The 20,372-nt window shown below is 34.9% G+C and overlaps 1 protein-coding gene across 3 annotated transcripts in view; it reads right to left on the bottom strand.

The window, feature by feature from the left end:
• Positions 1–20,372, bottom strand: part of CNTN5 (contactin 5) — a 1,141,798-nt gene that overhangs the window by 224,466 nt on the left and 896,960 nt on the right. For all 3 annotated transcript variants that reach the window (XM_070490393.1, XM_070490391.1, XM_070490392.1), the window contains 3 exons: positions 11,744–11,880; positions 9,809–9,938; positions 7,164–7,314 (listed from right to left, as the gene is read on the bottom strand). In XM_070490393.1, coding sequence (XP_070346494.1) covers positions 7,164–7,314; positions 9,809–9,938; positions 11,744–11,880 — 418 coding nt within the window. The remainder of the gene's footprint in view (positions 1–7,163; positions 7,315–9,808; positions 9,939–11,743; positions 11,881–20,372) is intronic.

The following is a 20,372-nucleotide window of genomic DNA, read 5'->3' on the forward strand; positions in this document are numbered from 1 at the left end:
TCTCTAGGGCAAATCACATCAGTTTTTCTGTAATACATCTCTAAAGGACTAGGGCAAGCAATTTGAATTGTTTTCAAAACCAAGTAGTTTCCCTCCTTAAAGATGTAAAAACTATAGCAGGATGGATGGGAGTGTTCTTACCTTTTTATACATCAGGTCAAATCTAAATTATTTGAGTTATATGATTACAAATATATGCAATTTTGTCTTAAGAAAGTTCCTCCTACAAATTTTTAGTATTTACTTTAACTTTCCTTACTGATTATAAACAGAATATATAATAATTACATACATTTTGTAAACTACAGAAAAGCACAAAATTAAAATTATCCATAATTGACCTCTTAGAGATAACCTGTGAACATTTTGGGTACTCCAAAATATTTTTTATTTATTGATATACACACATACATATGAATGCATATATATGTATTACATATATATGTATATATAATTATTATTTATGTTGCATCTATTCTTGGCAGCTATCCTTTTTACATTTGCTTGTCTTGTTACCATATTTATGACTATTATTTAGTTTTTATGCTTAATGGGTCTCTGTGCTTTACACTCATTTGTGTTCCCATGTTCACAGGCCTGCTGTTATCTATTGGTAATATTCTTAGTGGTCTTTGTGTCCTTGTGCTATTTCTGTCAGTGACCCAGAGTTACTTTCTCAGACATTAACCTTGACAGTAGTCAGGTGCACAAACCCATGGCGAATGTCCAGACTCTACTAGGGCTCTACTGCAACTCAACTAGACTGAGGCAAAATGTTTGTTGATTCCCATCTTCTCATCCTTCTGACTACATAGAGGCAAAGTGACTCCTGGGAAGTTTGAAACAGTCTGTATTCCTTCTTTTGCTGGAGGCAATACATAGAATTACATAATTTCCAGAATCCATGGATTTCTATATTCTTCCTTTATATCACAATTTATTGACATTATTTTTTATTTACGAATTGCTTCAAATCCTGGGATTTGTGTCTTCTTTCATCTTATTGCTGGATTCATAATCTCCAAATTTATTTTGGATCAGTGTTGATGAGGTCAAGTAGGGATAGTAACATCTTATCACTTTAAAGAGTGGCTTCCGTGTAGCAAAAGTTTTCAATGTGACCTCTGTAGTAAGGCTCAGTTACTGAATTTAGCAGTTATGGACATAAAGGTAGAGGTTAGTGGAAGATTACTCCTATTGGCTTCCTCTACTGACTTTGTGGAGTTTCAGAGGCCTAGGCTTGAATAAGCCATTGATCATTTGTGAATTGACCCTATTTTTTTTTTTTTAAAGATTTTATTCTTTTCCTTTTTCTCCCCAAAGCCCCTTGGTACATAGTTGTATATTCTTCGTTGTGGGTCCTTCTAGTTGTGGCATGTAGGACGCTGCCTCAGCGTGGTTTGATGAGCAGTGCCATGTCCGCGCCCAGGATTCAAACCAACGAAACACTGGGCCGCCTGCAGCGGAGCGCGCGAACTTAACCACTTGGCCATGGAGCCAGCCCCAAATTGACCCCATTTTTATTTGAAGAGGCGATTCTTCCTAGAGACCAAGAATGTTCCTCTATATTTGTAATTTCCATTGCTGCTGTGACTGCATTTATTTTGTCTCCCATTTTGTGTTTTCACTAGTATTTTAAAGGGAAGGTGGTGAAGGTTAAGCCGGCAGAGGCTTGTGCAGTTGGTTTTCATTGAAATGGGGAAGTCAGCATCCTAACTTCATGATAGTCAATGTAAGGCCATTTGCTCATCATCCCCTTAAGCTCGGTGGACCTATGGAACAGCAAGTCAACATCCTTGGGAGATAAAACATTGTATATTGTAAGCAGTTCATAGGTATTAAATCTTATGAAATCAGCTATCAAGCTTCTCTTCCCTTAGATAAATAGTCATTTTGATTATCTTATTTCCTTTGAAAGCATAGATTCTAATTTACAAAGGAAGTCAACTGATATATTCTTGATATATGAATGCTCATTTTCTCTCATACAATTTCTTAGACACTGAAAAAAAACCAAGATACCTAGGGTCTACATTGTTTTATGTTCTTAATATGTAAAAGACATTGTCAAAGAGGAAACAACAAAACAGCTTGTTCATTAGCAAACACAGCATGTAGGTGGAAACAAAGGGACAGAAACTAGACCCTAATTATATCCATGAATTCTTCTTCTTTCTTAGAAAAAGTAAGAAGGCTCCATTTTCCCCTCAGTAAGTGTGTCCTTTAGGGCTTGCACTAAGAATATATTTTTCCATATGTCTGTGACTCAGTATGCGAGCCTGATCATTGTTGCCTAATAAACACAACAGGAATTCCCACTAGAAGTCAACTAATGGGTACTTCAAGTGCAATTTTCCATGCGTGTTAAATAAGTAAGTTGAAAATTTTGCTGCTCTGAAGTTCCTTTGGTGAGCAGGGTTGTATTACGAGGGGTTTTGGACAAGTCTTTGCTTAGATTACAGTCTCATAAAAGAAAAATTACACTATAACACTGCCCCTCCATAGGATAATTTTTATTTTTTTGGATGCAGGATTTCTTCAGCACCCATTTGAATTACAGTCCATTATCTCTGTAACTGGTACCCCCCTCTGTCTAAAAATGAAAACTGGTAATTAAAGTAGTTTGAAATTTCAATAATTGTGAATAATTTAAAAACATAAATGGCATATTCTATGGGGTTCAATAACATTTTATATATGTACAGATGGAAAGGAAACAAAATAAACTCTGCCTTCACTAAAAACCAGGATTCTTTATTTTAGCCAAGATTGTCTTTGTCCACAAAAAGTACAGGAAATTGAAGATGTAATAATCAAGGCTTAATATTTGTGCGCTGCTGGAGTGCTTCTGGGTGATTATATTTTAACAAAAGTTAATGGCCAAGTAATGGAAATAATGAGCTGAAGTGAAAATCCAATATGAGTTTGATGAGCAGAACATTCTGAATGAAAGTATGCTAGAGGAGAAAATCCCCATGGAACCTTTTATGCCTTAGTACTCCTGGAGCTTATTAGCTTTAGTATGAAAATGGACATGATTGATAAAGGAACCTAAATGCATATGTGCTGATAATCTTTAAAAGTGATGGGGCAAAACCTGGAGATTCCTTGAAAAAAACAGTATGAAAATTTTTGGAAAGCCTTCTTCTCTATTTCCATTAACTCGTCATATATATTGACCTATTTGCACATGGCCTATAATGCTGATCATGGAGCAAGTAAATATTCAGCCTGCTAGTACAGAAACTATCCCAAAGACACTGAACTAGAAGTAGCTAGGTTTGTGAGAATGGCCATGCCAGGAATAGATGATGAGAACTGGAGATTTGGGGCTCAAATGGACAAAGAACATCAATTTAGGGGCATAGATTAATGAATAACAAATTTATCACATGGAAGAACTAAAGACTCCTTTGATCTCAGATAATAACTTAATTCTTAAGTACTCTTTCCCTTAACCACTGGCGAAAGAAAAAGGGAGTGGTAAAAATTTCCAGAACTAATAATAAAAAAAAATTGATGCCAGTATTCAAAGATTCAAAGGTCCAAAGGATACCATCATCATCACCTCCCCTATTAACATTGTCAGCAGTAGCATCATCATCACAAACAATATTCACTGAACACTTATTAAATGCCCTATATCAGCCAGTGTATTTTACATACAAAACGTCATTCAATTCTCACAACTCAATAGGTTACTCTTTTGGATTCAAATTTCATAAGAGGGGATATAAATTAAGTAACTTGTTGAAACCTTATAGTCTGCAGGATAAGCAGAGCAACAAAGTCCTGTTTTATACAGTGGGTTATACTGTTACTCACAGTGTTACAGTGCTTTGTAAATTACAAATTCTATAGACTTATAATGTCATCATCATTATTAGCAATAATATGATTTACTGTGTGAGCAGCAGTTCATATGGAACATTTGTGATATGAACAATTCATTCTTTGATATAAACAACAAAAAACTATAAACAACTCACACACTCTAACACAATCCATTTTCTTATATACTTTATGTTTATAATTTAGGGCCAAATAAATGAGATATTTTGTAACATATAAGCAGGCAACTTGTTTATTAATCAGATTTCTTCCAAAAGTCATACTATGTTCTGGTCATTACTTATTGAACTTTAAAATTTAGGATAATGATTTACCTATTTCTTTAGTGAAACAGACGAATGCAAAACAAAAAAGAAAAAAGAACGCTGTGTTTTGAAGACCTCCTTCCCCCAAAAAACAAAACAAAACAGAACCTGGAAGATTCAATCAAAATTTAGCAGAAAAAGACAAGTCAATGAGTTATTTGGCCCTCTGTTGATAAAATGTGATTGACAATTAAACTTCAGTTATTATGACATTGCATTTAGAGTTTAGAGTTAACTTACAGTTAACTCTAGATTCAAATTCAATTTTTTGAGTTTCTGACATGTTTTCAGATTAACAGATGACTTTTTTCTGCAATCAAAATCTTTCATTAAGTTTTATGTCATTGCTCTGGACATAATTTTATACTTTGAAATTGCTATACTTCTCTCATTTAAATGTTTCTCTTATAATGCATTATTACTTTAACTCTTTTTCTCCAGTATAATAAATACTAGTCTTTATTTGCCTATACAGGAAACCATCATTTGCTCTTCCAATCTTTAATTTGGAGTGAACCCAATAACTACGAAAATTATGAATAAAGGCCAAAGCTAATTCATTTAACTTTTTTTCCCCAGTTGTAGTTTGGATGAGTGGGGAACATATTTGATGTAGATCACATGAATGGTGAATATATTTATAGGCCAATAAAATAAACCATGACTAGAATCTGTAGTCCCAAGGTGAAATATATGACACAAACATTTCAAAGCCTTAACAGTTTTCTAACACCCCCATTTCCACTTAAATTTATATTTACAACTCTTATCAAATAGTTGGTGTGCTTTAAAAATAGAGGGAAGTAATCTAAAATATCTGTTAGAAAATAAGTTGTCATATATAACTGAGATACGATTTTAAAGAATGTGTTATATATACATTTGATAATCTAAATTTCAAGTCTCCATTCATATATTTAGAATATAGTTTTCTAAATATCTCTGTCTTGTACTGCTTTGTGGAATTCTTCCTATTGTTATTTAAATCTTAGTTTCTTATTTTAATATTTGAATGTTTGTGTTTTTTATATACAGCTAGATTATATTCTTTGTGAAACCTGGGACTGGCCAATATGGTATCAGATTGTACATCAGTAATAATGGTATTTTGCAAGTATGCCTGTTGATTTTAAAAGTAAAAGTACACTACACCTTTTGGCTTTGTTGTTAAAATAGTTTACAGACCAAAATATGTAGACCAGGGTAGGCAAAATGCTAAGTAAATGTGTCCAAGTCTTGCTTTTACCTGAATAAATAAAAATACATTTCAGCCTCCTCTTTGAAGAGAACTTTGTCCAGAGGTATCGACAACTGGAAAAGCTAAGTAATCTGAGTTTGAGGTCAGTGTATTATCTCACTAACCTGAGGGTTAGCGGGGAAGAGAAAGGGGAGCAAGAAAACTGAACAATTCACAAACTATTTTTAAACTTCTGGAAAACAGAAAAGTTTACTAGGCTTATATTTGCTCAATAGAAAACTCATATTCCTGTTCCTCTCTCAATACTTTTGCTTTGACAAAAGAAATGCCACCTAAGTTTTTAAAACTCCATGTGATGCCTATGAATAGTTGATGAAGAACATTCTACATGAACTAAAATAAATAGAAGAAGGCTCATGTGTCATTGACAAACATAAAACAAAGTAATCATAGTATACAAATTTTTAATATATTCAGAAAAGATAATAACCAAGCAATGTAAATTATTTGTCCTTACTATACAAGAAATGATTTTCTTCTGCTTTAATAAGGTTTGTGTCAGGTGTTTTTTTTTCATATTTCCTTGAGCAACAATCCAAAAAAATTCAATTCACCCATACGCAATTCAACCATATGGAATACTTATCTTGCAGTTTGTGATTTTTCCAGCTCCCCACACACCCCCTATAACAAAGACGAATTTTCTTTCAAAACAAGATGTCCAGTATGACCCATGTCAATTCCCAGTGATCACCTTTTCCAGGCGGCATAGATCCTTGGCCCTAAACTGAACCCAATCATTCCACAACTTATTTCATCTAAGACAGGCAATTTAAATCAGTGTTTCTCAGATTCGAATGGGAAACAAAAATATTCTAAAGAAATTTTTCAAATATTTCAAAATATTCCAAAATTACTTAAAGAAATATTCAAATAGACCCCTAATGCTGACTTAAATTATTTTAACTCTATGGTTACTTAGATCTGGACAAACATAGAACAAGGCATAAAGTCCTTATCCCTTTAGATCAAATGAAAACCAAAACTCTGAAACAACATCTGCAACATTATTTTAACATAATGGAGGATAATATTTTGTCAAAGCTGAATCACCATTTGCAACACCAATATGGTAATGATTGATAGAGCATGGAACTTTCGAACCTGGCATACAAGACTGTCATGTGATGATTAATTCTCTTATTGTTTTTCCCAATTTGTACTCCTGTGGCGTCCTTTGGCTTTACTTACCAAAGACAAATCTTTACACGTTAAATATTCCTTTGCACATTTCTCATTTGCCTGTGCCAATCAAAGTAATCTTATATTATTTTGCATCAACATGATTGAAAACATAAAGGCAAACGTAGGCATAAATTTCACTTGGAAATATTCCATCATAAAGTGATCATCCAGAAGATCCAGAATATGTTTCTATTATTTTTAATATTAATATTGAAATGAGAATACAACCCCTAAAATTTATCGTAGATAACTTGTGGATCCCCGAAGCTACAGACCCAAAATGATAACCAAAAATAACTAGCTTAATGAAAGTATTTGCTTTCTTCATAATCTGCTGAAATTCCCAATTAGTGGTGAAACACCATGGAGGCAAAGAAGTCTGATTATAGTGAAGTAGATCTTTGGGTTCTTTTTTAATCACTAGATAGAAAAAACCATATTTCACTTAGTTCATGAAATATGTCTCACAATTATTGCAAGACTCTTTCATGTATACTTTGTATCACCTGTAACTTCAACAAAGTCTGATCTTAAGAATTTGAAATATGAAATAGACTTCTAACCTTTTGTTCTCTCTAACTGCTTTGTCTCCCTTCTTCCAAGAGATGGTTGGTTTTGGAGAGCCTTGGGGCTTGCACTCCATGGTGACTTCTTGGCCTTTGGTAACAATTATTGTTTTCTTTAGATGATTCAGTGCAAAAGTGGGAGCTGAAGCTATGAAAAAGAAAATGTTAGTTCTACCAGAAGCAATGACAATGACCTCTAATGGGATACATTTCTATTAAAAATCATAGAATAGGTACACATGTAAAAGGCATGGACTCAGAATTTAATTTATTTTTGATTACTACATATCTTACAGCTAGTCCTTACATTAGCAGGTAATGGTTTCATACAATGTGGGCTCACAGACAAAGCCTACTTTAAAAAATGACATGATTTAATTATGATTATCAACCTTAACTGTGAAATACTAATGAGCAGTTTGCATAAACAGTGAAGAGGCTGGCCAAGGGATTCTATTTTGGGCTTCCTTCGGAAAACTGGAGATTACCTGTGGAGAAGGCAATCCTGCATCATCCATTTCTTTTATAAGTCTTAAATTAATGTATATTTTACTTTAATATTATACAAAGTTGAATATAGTTTTCAAAGAAATATACTTTTAAGAGATTGATTTAAATTTCAATTAAAATTTTTATTTAATTGGTTGTAATTATTCACCTAGTCTGATTATTCATTAGTATTAATATTGTGTTTACTAGATTTTTACAAAGATACTTTTGATTTAAGCTTCCCAAGTAATTTCAGTGGGTGGCTGAGGTTGAGGACACCGAACTAAAAGAACACATGACACAGAGATTATTACAAGTTAAAGAAAAAAAAAGACACTTTTGAATGTAAAAGAGAACTTGAAAGATATGTCTACAAGTCTACTGTATCTGAGACATTCATTTATATCAATGTGATAATTTCATGGATATTTCATAAGTATTTTATACCCATAATATAGCAGTATAATGCATGGCACAAACAATGCTAAAAGATATGTATGCAACATAAAACAGATATGTACACAATTGAAACAGGTTAAGAAACTGAAAGAAAAGTGAAGGAATTTAAAAAAGAATTTATGTATTTATTTTTTGGGGTTGAAGGAGATTGGCTCTGAGCTAGCATATGCACTAGTCTTGCTCTATTCTTTTTGCATGTGGGACACCGCCACAGCATGGCTTGATGAGCAGTGTGTAGGTCCGCACCCAGGATCTGAACCTGTGAATCCCAGGCCACAGAAGCAGAGCGCTCCAACTTAACCACTACAGCACCAGGCCAGCCCCTGAGGAAACTTTTGTGGCGACTACAGGCAACAATTTGCCTACTGGGAATAGGCCTTACAAGAGGTACTTTTGAAAATCTGTGTACTGAATGAGAAAAGGACACCTTTGATAGTGTTTCTGGTTAACCATCAACTGGGTGAAGGCTGAATCAGCTTGTTAATTCAGAAATGTTGGCATGTGAGCTGACAAACAAGTACAGTAATAATTGATTGGTTAGGCTTTAGGCAATTGAAACGTGGACTCCTGTTGTCTATTTTGGACGGATTTGTTCTAACGTGGAGACATTTCAAGCGCAAACATTTATAATTCAGTAACTTCCAAGATTCTTAAGATCTTGGGTGTTTCTGTTAATGTCATGCTTTGGGAATTTAAGTGGGGAGTAGAAAGTACACTTGGGCCTTTGTCAACTTTTGTGAGACGATGAGTTAAGATCACTTAAGTATCTCTCTTTATATTACAAACATCCCAGACCCAAGGTTTAGGAAATCATCATAGTAGGAAAAGTAAAATCCACTCCAGTGGTACAAATACGCTCAATCTGGGTACCCTATTCCAGTGGATGGAATCTTTCCTGTTGTATTTACTTATTTATTTTGCTGATGAAGATTCACCCTCAGCTAACATCCACTGCCAATCTTCCTAGTTTTGTACGTGAGCCACTGCCACAGCATGGCCACTGACAGACTAGTAGTGTAGGTCCACACGCAGGAACCCAACCTGGGCTGCCATAGTGGACAGTGCCGAACTTAACCATTAGGCTACCAGGGCTGGCCTTCCTGTAGTACTTAAGTAGTGAAGTAGTGCCAGTGTCCTGGTGATATTCTTACCAAGCGTGTAACCCTATGAGACTGTTGGTCCTGGCCTCAGAAAGGCTTTCCTTTTTATGTAAGGATGATAATGGTTGATGCTCCATGATTGGAGATGCTTTACCTTGGAGTTCTGCTTTGCAGGAGCCACATGCCCACTGGTAAGTAAGAGCTGCTTGGGAAAATATGAAGCATTGCTGTAGGAGCAGGGAGAGGCTGCTGGAAATCTACATTCTGATCCCCTACCCTCAAGACATTCCTTTTTGAAAGTTAACATGAATTTCTTATATGATTTCTTTTAATGCCATAGAAAAGATATTGTACAAACCTGTTAAGATTAAAACTAAAGTTTAAAAAACCTCACAAAATGTTATGGGGCAAACTGTACACAATGTAAACTTGTTCCCTAAAGCTTAAGAAAGTGTATATCAGCAAGGCATAGTATTTCTTTTCCAGCTATAAAATTGGTTTTTACAATCACATCATAAAACTTCAGTGTAGTAAGAATTAGAGCATGAAAAGAAACAACACTTTTTCCTATTTATTGACTTAGAAATTGCATACCTAGAATCTTCAGCTCAGCACTTGCGTAAATGGCTCCATATTTATTTTCAGCCAAACACTGATACATTCCAGCATCTGATTGATTCACATTGTGGATCATCAATACTCCATTAACCATCTCAACCCTACTCTGTAATGGAATAAAAAAAATTAGATATAGAAAATGAAAAAATCATACAGATTTTGCAGTTCCTCTCTCCTAGACTGAGAAAAAAAATGCCTCCAATTAATGCAGTTGAGTGTTATTTGGCAACATAGCAACACAAATTTACTGTTCATTATTTTAACATGTCTTTTGTGAGTTACAACTAGTTCTTGGTCAGAAAGGAAATTATAACTATATTTTCCTGTACTTATGAGTTTTAGTTTCAGTTTTGTTCTTAAACTGAGCTACTTTTGTTTGTATCCTGGTTGAGCCTCTGAAGGATGAACAGCAGATGGTACTTTTCTTTAAATTCATTTTACAAAGAAGAAGCAGGGGTTGACATGGTGGAAAGGGTGGTGACTGTAGACACATGAGATCAAGGTTAAAAATAGCCCAGGTCATGACAAGAATCTCTTTGCTATATTGATCTGGTCAGGACTTTACATTTTCTCTCACTTCCCAAAAAACTAAAACACATAAAAAACTGCCCTGCAACTGGATTCTGTATAAAATTATTGTTCAGAAAATATAAACTTCATTATCAGACAAAACTTAATATAGAAGTCAGAAAATTGAGGTCAACTACAGCCAAGAGGACATTTCGAAAACAAATTTTAAATTTCGAAGGTTGTTAAACACACCAGGAGTCTTGTCTACTTAATGCCAAGCAAATCATTTTTTTAATTTAGCCAGCAGTGCTTTATCTATCAGTAGAGACGCCAAATAATTTGACATCATTTTCAAAAGAAGCCCGTTCATTTTGCAGATGTATTATCTGCCAATGGAATTTATTTTATCTGGAAGTAGAAAATAAGACCAACATCGCCCCTTCTCAAGGTTTATCTGGTGTCTCAGGAGAACTGGAGAGAAAGAGGCAATACAACAATGTCTCAGGATTCCACTCACCTTCAGCTCTATTGTTCTTTTTATTTGTGTCCATCTTTTTGGTAATTGCATTTTGTTTTGGCCTAACTGGTTCTAGGAGAAGGGGATTTTGGAGCTGGAAGGGACTGTGGGATGATCTGATCCAATCTCTTCATTTTACAAAGGAGCAAACTGAAGCCCAAAGAGATAAATGACAGACAAGAGGCCCATTGGAATGGCAGGACCTAGGCAGAACCTGTCTTTGGAATTTCAACTTTGTACACTTCCCCTCCATTTTGGCCATAAATAGTGATCTATTCCCCTTCTTCCCTCCTTCTTGCAAAGGCCATAACAAGGGAAAGAATCAGCTAAAATTATTACCATTATTCTGAAATTAAATAGTAATTGATTTATATTCAGATCCAGTACCCATTAAGTTGTTTTAAAAACACTCAGTAGATTTACCAAACAGATATTTAAGTCTATTGGTAGCAAGATGGCACAGAAAGAACCTGCCCAGGACACAGAAGACTAGAATTCTATTCCAATGTCATCTCTAACTAGATATGCAATCTTGGGCAAGCCACTTTAGTTCTTGGGTTAACTCCATCATCTGCAAAGTGACAGCAACAAGCTAAATGATATCTAAAAGCCAGCTAGAAATGGCAATGAGTCTATGATAGTCATTGATATTTTCCTATGACTTTATAAGATTGAGTAAAATTTAAAGAAACAATGTATTACTCAAAATCTAATGACATAATTAAAAATAAAATTTGGTTATATATTTGTTATATTTCTTACTCCAAATATATTATAAGGCATAAGTAAGAAATAGCTTTCAGTAAGACTCATGGAGGATAATTTGACCTGTGTGAAATCCTGCTAACATTTCACTGGAACAGGCTCATAGTCACCAACAGTACCTGAGGCAAGAGGGGCACTCCATTCTTCAGCCAACGGTATGTGGGTCTGGGTTTTCCGGTAGCCTTACATTCCCATCTGAGAGGGCTCCCGCTGTCCAACTGAGTATCATTCAGTTTTTCTACCCAGTGTGGGTAAGCTGTAAGAGTTTAAGCATTAAGGAAGAGCGATTTCATTTTTCAGACACTTTACCAACTTCGAAATTCATATGGAAATAATTATTACATTAAAAATGTTTTAAATCAGTTCATGTAACTATGGACGTTTGGAAGAGGCACAGCATTGCATTACACACAGAACTCTATTTCCTGTGTAAAAAGAATATAGCAGCGATGATATTTTGATAATTTAAATTACTTTTGTAAGCTAAGTGAAGTATATCTTATTGTTTTACCCACTTTACAGCAAGTGGCTAGATTCTCCCCAAGGCACCGGAACCTGTTTAGTAGGAAGTCTGGTACTTGGAGGCATCACTTTTTGCAAGTATTAGGGCAGCATTAGCACAAGTTGAAGTAATACAACATGTCCATTTATTGAATAACTGCTCTTCTTTCTTTTTTCCCAATAGAACCTGAATGGCTTCAGAATAATAATTTATAAATTCAAATTTCACTTGGAAAAATTTTTCTGTATTTTCTATATTTACAAAATAGCATTCTTCAAATATATTTTTTTTAAGAAAAAGCTTTGGAAGTTCCAAGAGAGAGATATTCCTATATCAATAAAGAGACAATGTTGTAACTGTATGAAAACTATAACATACAAGTTAACGTGTCTTTCCTCCTTTGCCTCATTTTTAAAATAAAAATACGAAAACAAGTGACTCTTTGTCCAAAATACTCTGTTTGAAACAATTAAAGCAATACATGCAAAAAAAATATTGAACTGAATTATTTCTCTCTAGTAACTTTTTTTGGCACAAAACTAAAAAATACTCTACTTTGTGCTAGTGAGGACTTTAATCATTGATTCATTCACCTCATACTATTTGTCCTTGCTCAATCTTAGAGGCTATTAGGGATACAGGAACCCGTATGTCCCACGTTTAAGATGTTTATACCATGGTAGAGGAAATTTAAAGTCAATGTCAGAGGAAAGGGTAGCATCAGAAAGAAAAGATATGCTGAAGGAAACTGCACAGGAATATAAGAATCATGGGTCTAAAGGGAGGGGAGATGTCCAAACCTAAGCCAGTCTAGAAGGGAGGAGAAAGAGCAAGAGAGAAAGAACTTTCACTTATTAAATACTAGTCCTAGACACTGAGCTATATTATCAATTAATCCCTGCCACATTGATCCTGAAAACAAACATATTTCACTTTATGAATCAGGAAACTTTGAGGAAATTTACCCAAGGTCACATAGGTATTAAAGTGATACAAACCACTTTCAAAGTCAGAGATTTCTGACTCCAGAGAGCACACATTTCTCCCATCCCACTCTGGCAGATTAAAAAATGAGTTGGAAGCATTTGCTGTATTCCTAGTGTGTTTTACCTTCTATGTTTTACCTTCTACTTTTTTCTAAATGGGAATTTTGTTTTTACTAGCTCATTGGTCTTCCAGCCAATATATATTTATCTACTGGAGATATATATATATATCTCCAGTCTGGACTTTAAGGAGACTTATCTTGGCATGGTCAGGATTTGAAGGCCTTTGAATACACTCTGTGATTCAACTTCAAGCCTATAAGCTATCATTCAAAAATCTTAACCTTGATGAGCTTCAAATATTGATTCTGATTTTTGTGCCTAACTTCTGAAATCAGTCTCTTTGGAGGTATGCATCATATATGTATGTGTTTACTTTAGACACAACACAGAACCACAGATAATAGGATATTGGTTAGTTATATTTGATATGTCTCTCTCTTTTTTTTTTGGTGAGAAAGATTGGCCCTGAGCTAACACTTATTGACAATCTTCCTCTTTTTGCTTGAGGAAGATTGTCTTTCAGCTAACATCTGGACCAGTCTTCCTCTATTTTCCAAGTGGGTTGCGGCAACAGCATGGCTTGATGAGTGGTGTAGGTCTGCACCTGGGATCTGAACCTGCAAACCCCAGGCTGCTGAAGTGGAGCACATGAACTTAACCACTATGTCACCCGGCTGGCCCCTCATATGTCTCTTAATGAATTGTAGCTAGCACTGCAATACAGTTTGTGGGAGTTAAAAATAAGTTGAAAGGAGATCTTAAAAAGTTACTAAAATGAAAAATTAGAAAGAAAAAACTATTACAATAAAAACAGATTGCACAATCTTGAAAAGAGAAAAACTGCAAACCAAAATAATGCTTCTTCACACATATTTTGGATTGCTTTATAAAATTGGCCTAATTTAGAGTCCTGATTCCAAAATGAATTTGTCATAGGAATCAAAGTGATCAACAAAATTAAAAAGAAATAATTCTTGCTTTCTTTTCTTCTTCAAATATTTACTGACATCACCATCGGGACAATGCTTAGCACTGAGAATACAGATGATTGTGCCACAATGTTTGTTTACTGTTAGCTCAAAATTTAGCAGATAAGACAGATATGCAATAGAAATATTATTCAAATTCACTCTACCAAAAATTCTACAAGTAAAAATGGCCTATTACTCTGGCCCAGAATTTTTAAAAAATAGCTAGTAACTTCTTTTATCTGGCTTTTGTCAGGCTACCTATTGTAGGATGTGAAAAATCTGATAGACATATGGCAATTTAAACCCAGAAGCTGTTACACTCTCACCAGATGCACTGTAGATTGGCAACTACTTATGTAATACGTTTGAGCTTCAGATCAGTCTCCAGGTTACATTTTTTAAAACACCGAGCAGATGTGCATAAGGAAACTCTTGCTTATTATCTCTTGTCATTAGAAATCTGAAAATCTCTGTTGACAAATGCTAATAGTTATTAGCCTCCCTCCTTGCTACTATGCTCTTAAGTGTTGCAGAGTCAACATATTTTATCCACATAGATCATTTTCGATACTAGGACTCTCAGCTGTGGACCAGTAAGTGGTAACACGGTATACTGGAAAGATTATAAAGTTGGGGGTAATTATAGGTTCAAATCCCAGTACTACCATGCCCTTGTTCTGGTATGTGATCAGGAATGAGTTATTTAACTTTAATGAGTCTCACCTGTAAGCTGTAGATGGTAATTCCTATTTCAATGGACTACTACAATGATTGCATATAATAAACATTGGTTACTTTCCCCTCACAATTCATTAACTTGAATGTCATTTTGTATCAACTATGAATATATATATGCTACCATTTTCATAATAACAGAGCTCAAGGTGAGAAATTTTCTCCAAATAAATGGATTGAAAAAACTTTCTTTGTGTATGAAATTATTAATTAGGAATCTACAATTTTATATTATTTCCTATAGTAAAGCTTTAGTGTATTTTAATAGCTAAAACATCTTTAAAAATCATGCCTAATATAGAACAACAACTTTGAAGGAAAGAAAAATAGAGAATAAGAACTAATGGCAAGGATTTTGATGTATCAAACAGTGTTCTCAAAAGTGTGGCAAAAGATGAGTAAATAGGAATTAACTACTCTGCACCCCATTCTCGTCCCATGCCTTAGTTCAGGGCCTCAATATTTCACTGACAGGAAACATCCTATAGTTGGCTGTTGAATCCTGTGTCATTGTCAGTTCTAAGCTGGAACCTGGTTCTGCTGCTTATTATTAATGCAACCTTCAATAATAAGCTCCTTAACCTTTCTAGGCCTTAGTTTCTCCATCTGTCAAGTGGGAATACTAATTCCTAAGGGTTATTGTGAGTTAATGTATGTAAACCACCAATAGTACAGTAGTGTCTGAAACATAAGCTCTTGGCAACTATGCGTTCCCTTCATTAGTTCTTTAGACTCTCTTGACTTTCATTTATTCTTTACAGTGTACCTGGAAGAATGGTGTGCATATCTAAGCATTAATCTTTACAATAGTATAGAGTTATAATTAAAATTATCCACTGAATGCTGAACATAATGCTTAGTGCTGGGAAGAGCAAGAAAAATAACCAAAGAAAAAAATAGTCTTTGTCTTGAAAAAGTGTATAATCAAATTGCAGACTTTGGAAGCCATTAAAATTAGTGAGGATACTGTCCAGAAATTTTACAAAAATAAGGGACTCTGTGATACAACACTGCACTGAAAATAAAACTGTATTCCTTATTGGATATTTAGTACAATGCAATGTAATTTTCTTTTAAGCATCTTGGTTATGGATATATTTCAATATTGATATATTTCTAGTCTAAATTGTAAATATAAACTATTTCAGTGATCATAGTGACAGTGCCCTTATTCTACAGAATGATCAATTACTAGTTGGTGGGGCACATGATATATATTTGAACTCATAGATCACACATCTTTATATAATAAGATTTTTATGTACTCAAAATACCTCCTATTATGAGAGCTCCTTATATGTAAAAGTCCTTAAAATTGTTTGAGCTTCCTTCTCTCCTTCCTTTCTCCTTTCCTCCTTCCTTTTTTCTTCCTTTCGTTTTCTCATTCTTTTGTTCTTTCTTTTCTCTCTCATTGAGAACTTTAACAAGCAAGATCCAACTTACTTTGGAAATATAAAGGCTAAACATTTGGTGTAACTAGTTAAAATAAGGTCTTTTTGATTAATCATCAAAAACTAGAGGGGACAGAAATAACCAAAGAAATTATTTCATCCATAAAACTATTCTATATTATAAACAAAAGGCATATTCAATAGAATAATTATACAGTTATTTATAAGGTTCAAAATATTGCCTAAATTGTTTTAATTTTTTGCTAGTTTAAAATTTTTTCCTTTTTATGAGTATTATTTTTCAAATATATTTGTTTATGCTATATTAGACATGAAAGTTTGCCTTAATTTTTATTTATTTAACTACCATGGACCTCTTTATTTATGTTGTATCATTTTCTGTATTATGTTTGCAATACAGATTCTGAGTTATAAAAAATAAAATATGTGGCTGAAATTTATGCCTGCCACCTACAGTTTTATTGTGCTTCACATTATTGAACTTCTCAGATATTGCATTTTTTATACTCTGAAGGTTTTGGCAACCCTGTGTCAAGCAAGTCTATTGGCTCCATTTTTCCAACAGCATTTGCTCACTTCATGTTTCTGTGTCATATTTTGGTAATTATTGCAATATTTCAAACTTTTTCATTATTATTATATTTATTATGGTGATCTATGATCAATGATCTCAGATGTTACTATTGTAATTGTTTTGGGGCGCCACAAACCGTGCCCAAAGTAAGATGGCAAACAATCAGCAAATGTGTGTGTTCTGAATGCTCCACTAACCAGCTGTTCCCCAATCTCTCTCCCTCTCCCCAGGTCTCTCTATTCCCTGAGACACAACAATATTGCAATTAGGCCAATTCATGACCTTACAATGGCTTCTAAGTGTTCAAGTGAAAGGAAGAGTCACACGTCTATCATTTTAAATTAAAATCTGGGAAAGATTAAGCTTAGTGAGGAAGGTACGTTGAAAGCTGAGATAGGCCAAAAGCTAGGCATCTGGTGCCAAATAGTTAGCCAAGTTGTGAACGCAAAGGAAAAGTTCTTGAAGGAAATTAAAAGTGTTACTCAGTGAATACATGAAAGATAAGAAAGCAAAACAGCTTTATTGCTGATATGGAGAAAGTCTTACTGGTCTGGATAGAAGATCAAACAAGGCACAACATTCCCTTAAGGCAAAGCCTAACCCAGAGTAAGGCCCTAACTTTCTTCAATTCTATGAAGGCTCAGAGAGGTGAGGGAGCTGCAGAACAAAAGTTTGAAGCTAGCAGAGGGTGGTTCATGAGGTTTAAGGAAAGAAGCCATCTCCATAACATGAAAGTGCAAGGGAAAGCAGCAAATGATGACATAGAAGCTGCAGCAAGTTATCCAGAAGACCTTGCTAAGAGAATTAATGAAGTCGGCTACATTAAACAATGGATTTTCAATGTAGACAAAGCAGCCATCTAGGACTTTCATAGCTAGAGAGAAGTCAATGCCCGATTTCAAAGCTTCAAAGGACAGGTTGACTCTCTTTGTTAAGGGCTAATGCAGCTGATGACTTTAAGTTGAAGCCAATGCTCATTTACCATTTTGAAAATCCTAAGGCCCTTAAGAATTATGCTAAATCTACTCTGTCTGTGCTCTATAAATGGAGCAAAAAAGGCTGGGTGACAGTATATCTGTTTACAACTTGGTTTACTGACTATTTTAAGCCCACCATTGAGACCTATTGCTCAGAAAAACAAGATTCTTTTCAAAATATTTCTGCTCAGTGACAATACACTTGGTCACCCAAGAGCTCTGATGGAGATATACAATAAGATTAATGTTATTTTCATGCCTGCTAACATGACATCCATTCTGCAGCCCATGGATCAAGGAGTAATTCCAACTTTCAAGGTTTATTATTTAAGAAATACATTTCATAAGGCTATAGCTGCAATAGAGAGTGATTCCTCTGATGCCTGAGCAAAGTAAATTGAAAATATTCTGGAAAAAATTCACCTTTCTAGATGCCATCAAGAACATTCGTGAATCTTGGGAAGAGGTCATAACATCAACATTAGCAGGATTTGGAAGAAGCTGATTCCAACCCTCATGAATGAGTTTGAGGGGTTCAAGACTTCAGTGGAGGGAGTAACTGAAGATGTGGTGGAAATAACATGAGAACTAGAATTAGAAGAGGAGCCTGAATGTGTGACTGAATTGCTGCAATCTCATGATGAAACTTCAATGAATGAGGATTTGCTTCTCATGGATGAGCAAAGAAAGTGGTTTCTTGAGATGGAGTCTACTCTTGGTGGAGAGGCTGTGAAGAATGTTGAAATGACAACAAAGGATTTAGAATATTACATCAACTTAGTTAATAAAGCCACAGCAGGATCTGAGAGGGTTGACTCCAAGTTGGAAATAAATTCTACTGTGAGTAAAATGCTATCAAACAGCATTACACACTACAGAGAAATTGTTCATGAAAGGAAGAGTCAATCGATGGGACAAACTTCATTGTTGTCTTATATTAAGAAATTGCAACAGCCACCTCAGGCTTGAGCAACCACCACCCTGATGGTCAGCAACCATCAACATGGAGACAAGACCCTCCACCATCAAAAAGATTATGACTCATTGAAGGCTCAGATGATGGTTATATTTTTTTAGCAATAAAGTACTTCTTAATTAAGATATGTACATTGATTTCTAGAAATAATGCTGTTGCACACTTAATAGGCTACAATATAGTGTAAGCATAACTTTTATATGTACTGGAAAACCAAAAAATTCATGTGACTCACTTTACTGTGATATTTGCTTTATAGCAGTGGTGTGGAACTGAGCCTACAATATCTCCAAGGTATGCCTGTATATTAGCATTCATTTTATAACAATTTGACCAAAAAATGAGTATAGAAAATTTATCTTAGAACCTTGGTTCATCTTTTGAGTCTAACAACTGAATATGTAAAACATTCCCCTAATTAGACTTTCAAGAAGAAAGTGAGCCACAAGAAAGACCCTGTTTTCAGTACTCTGTGAATATTGACCACTTGGAGAAAAAATGTCAGCCTCTACTTCTAACAGGTGAAGTTCAGGTTTCAGAGCTTCCAACAGAAATCCATTCCACTGAGAGAAGATTCTCTGTACAAACCATGGATACAGTGGAACATTCATGCACCATGTTATTCTGTACCTACTGACAGGTGGAAATGTTACCCAAGATTCTTTCCACATTTTACAGAATTTGGTGAGTGAGGAGGAAAGCTCTCATGTCAAACACAACAGTTTTCAAAGCACAAATGTTGAGTGACTATGTAATAACCAAGATACTTCTGGAAGTGAAATAGGGCACTGTTCATAATTGTCCCAGTGCAATAGACATAAATGGGGACTATCCAGGGCAAATGAGGGGCAGGGCAGGAAACCATGTTAATCATGGGCTGTAGTGAAAGGCCACTGTCTTCCAAGATACCCTCCCACACTGTCAGCAACATGTGCCAAAGTAACTAGCTGGCCCAGTTTTATTTTTCTTTTCTTTTCAAAAGTCTTGATTATTTTCTATTCAAAATCATGCATGTTTTGGTCAGGTTTGTCCTTACCTGGCTGACCTACAGTGTATGTTTAATTTTGCATGACAAGGAGAGCCCACGGTCTAGTAACATACTCTCTTACCAGAAGGTATACCAGTAATACTGAGTAAAAACTATTTTTTTTCTACTTTTGTGGCAACAATTGTTACTGACTATGAATCAAGTAGCTGGAGTGGGGAGTGGGGCAAGTAGAGCAGTGCCAAATAGGAGCTCCTGTCCCAGACTATAAATTGAATTCTTATTGAGGTGCGAGCCATCCTTCACGACACAGAGATTTGGGACTTTCACCAAATAACCTTAAGAGTAATAGGTATTCCTTGCCTTTTTTTGTGGTTTTGTGGTTTTGAATAGCAAAGTTCTGGTTGAACACTAGTCTTTCAGTATCAGATTTTTATCTGTAAAGAGGGACTAGTACCACTTCACGTTATTGCTGTGAGGATAAACTGACATAACGTACTTCAATGTTAATTATTATTCATTGGAGTACAGAGCGATCATTTTTTTCTATGGCTAGAGAATTGACTT

The sequence above is a fragment of the Equus asinus genome, chromosome 20 (assembly GCF_041296235.1).
Source record: "Equus asinus isolate D_3611 breed Donkey chromosome 20, EquAss-T2T_v2, whole genome shotgun sequence".
NCBI classification, from domain to species: Eukaryota; Metazoa; Chordata; class Mammalia; order Perissodactyla; family Equidae; genus Equus; species Equus asinus.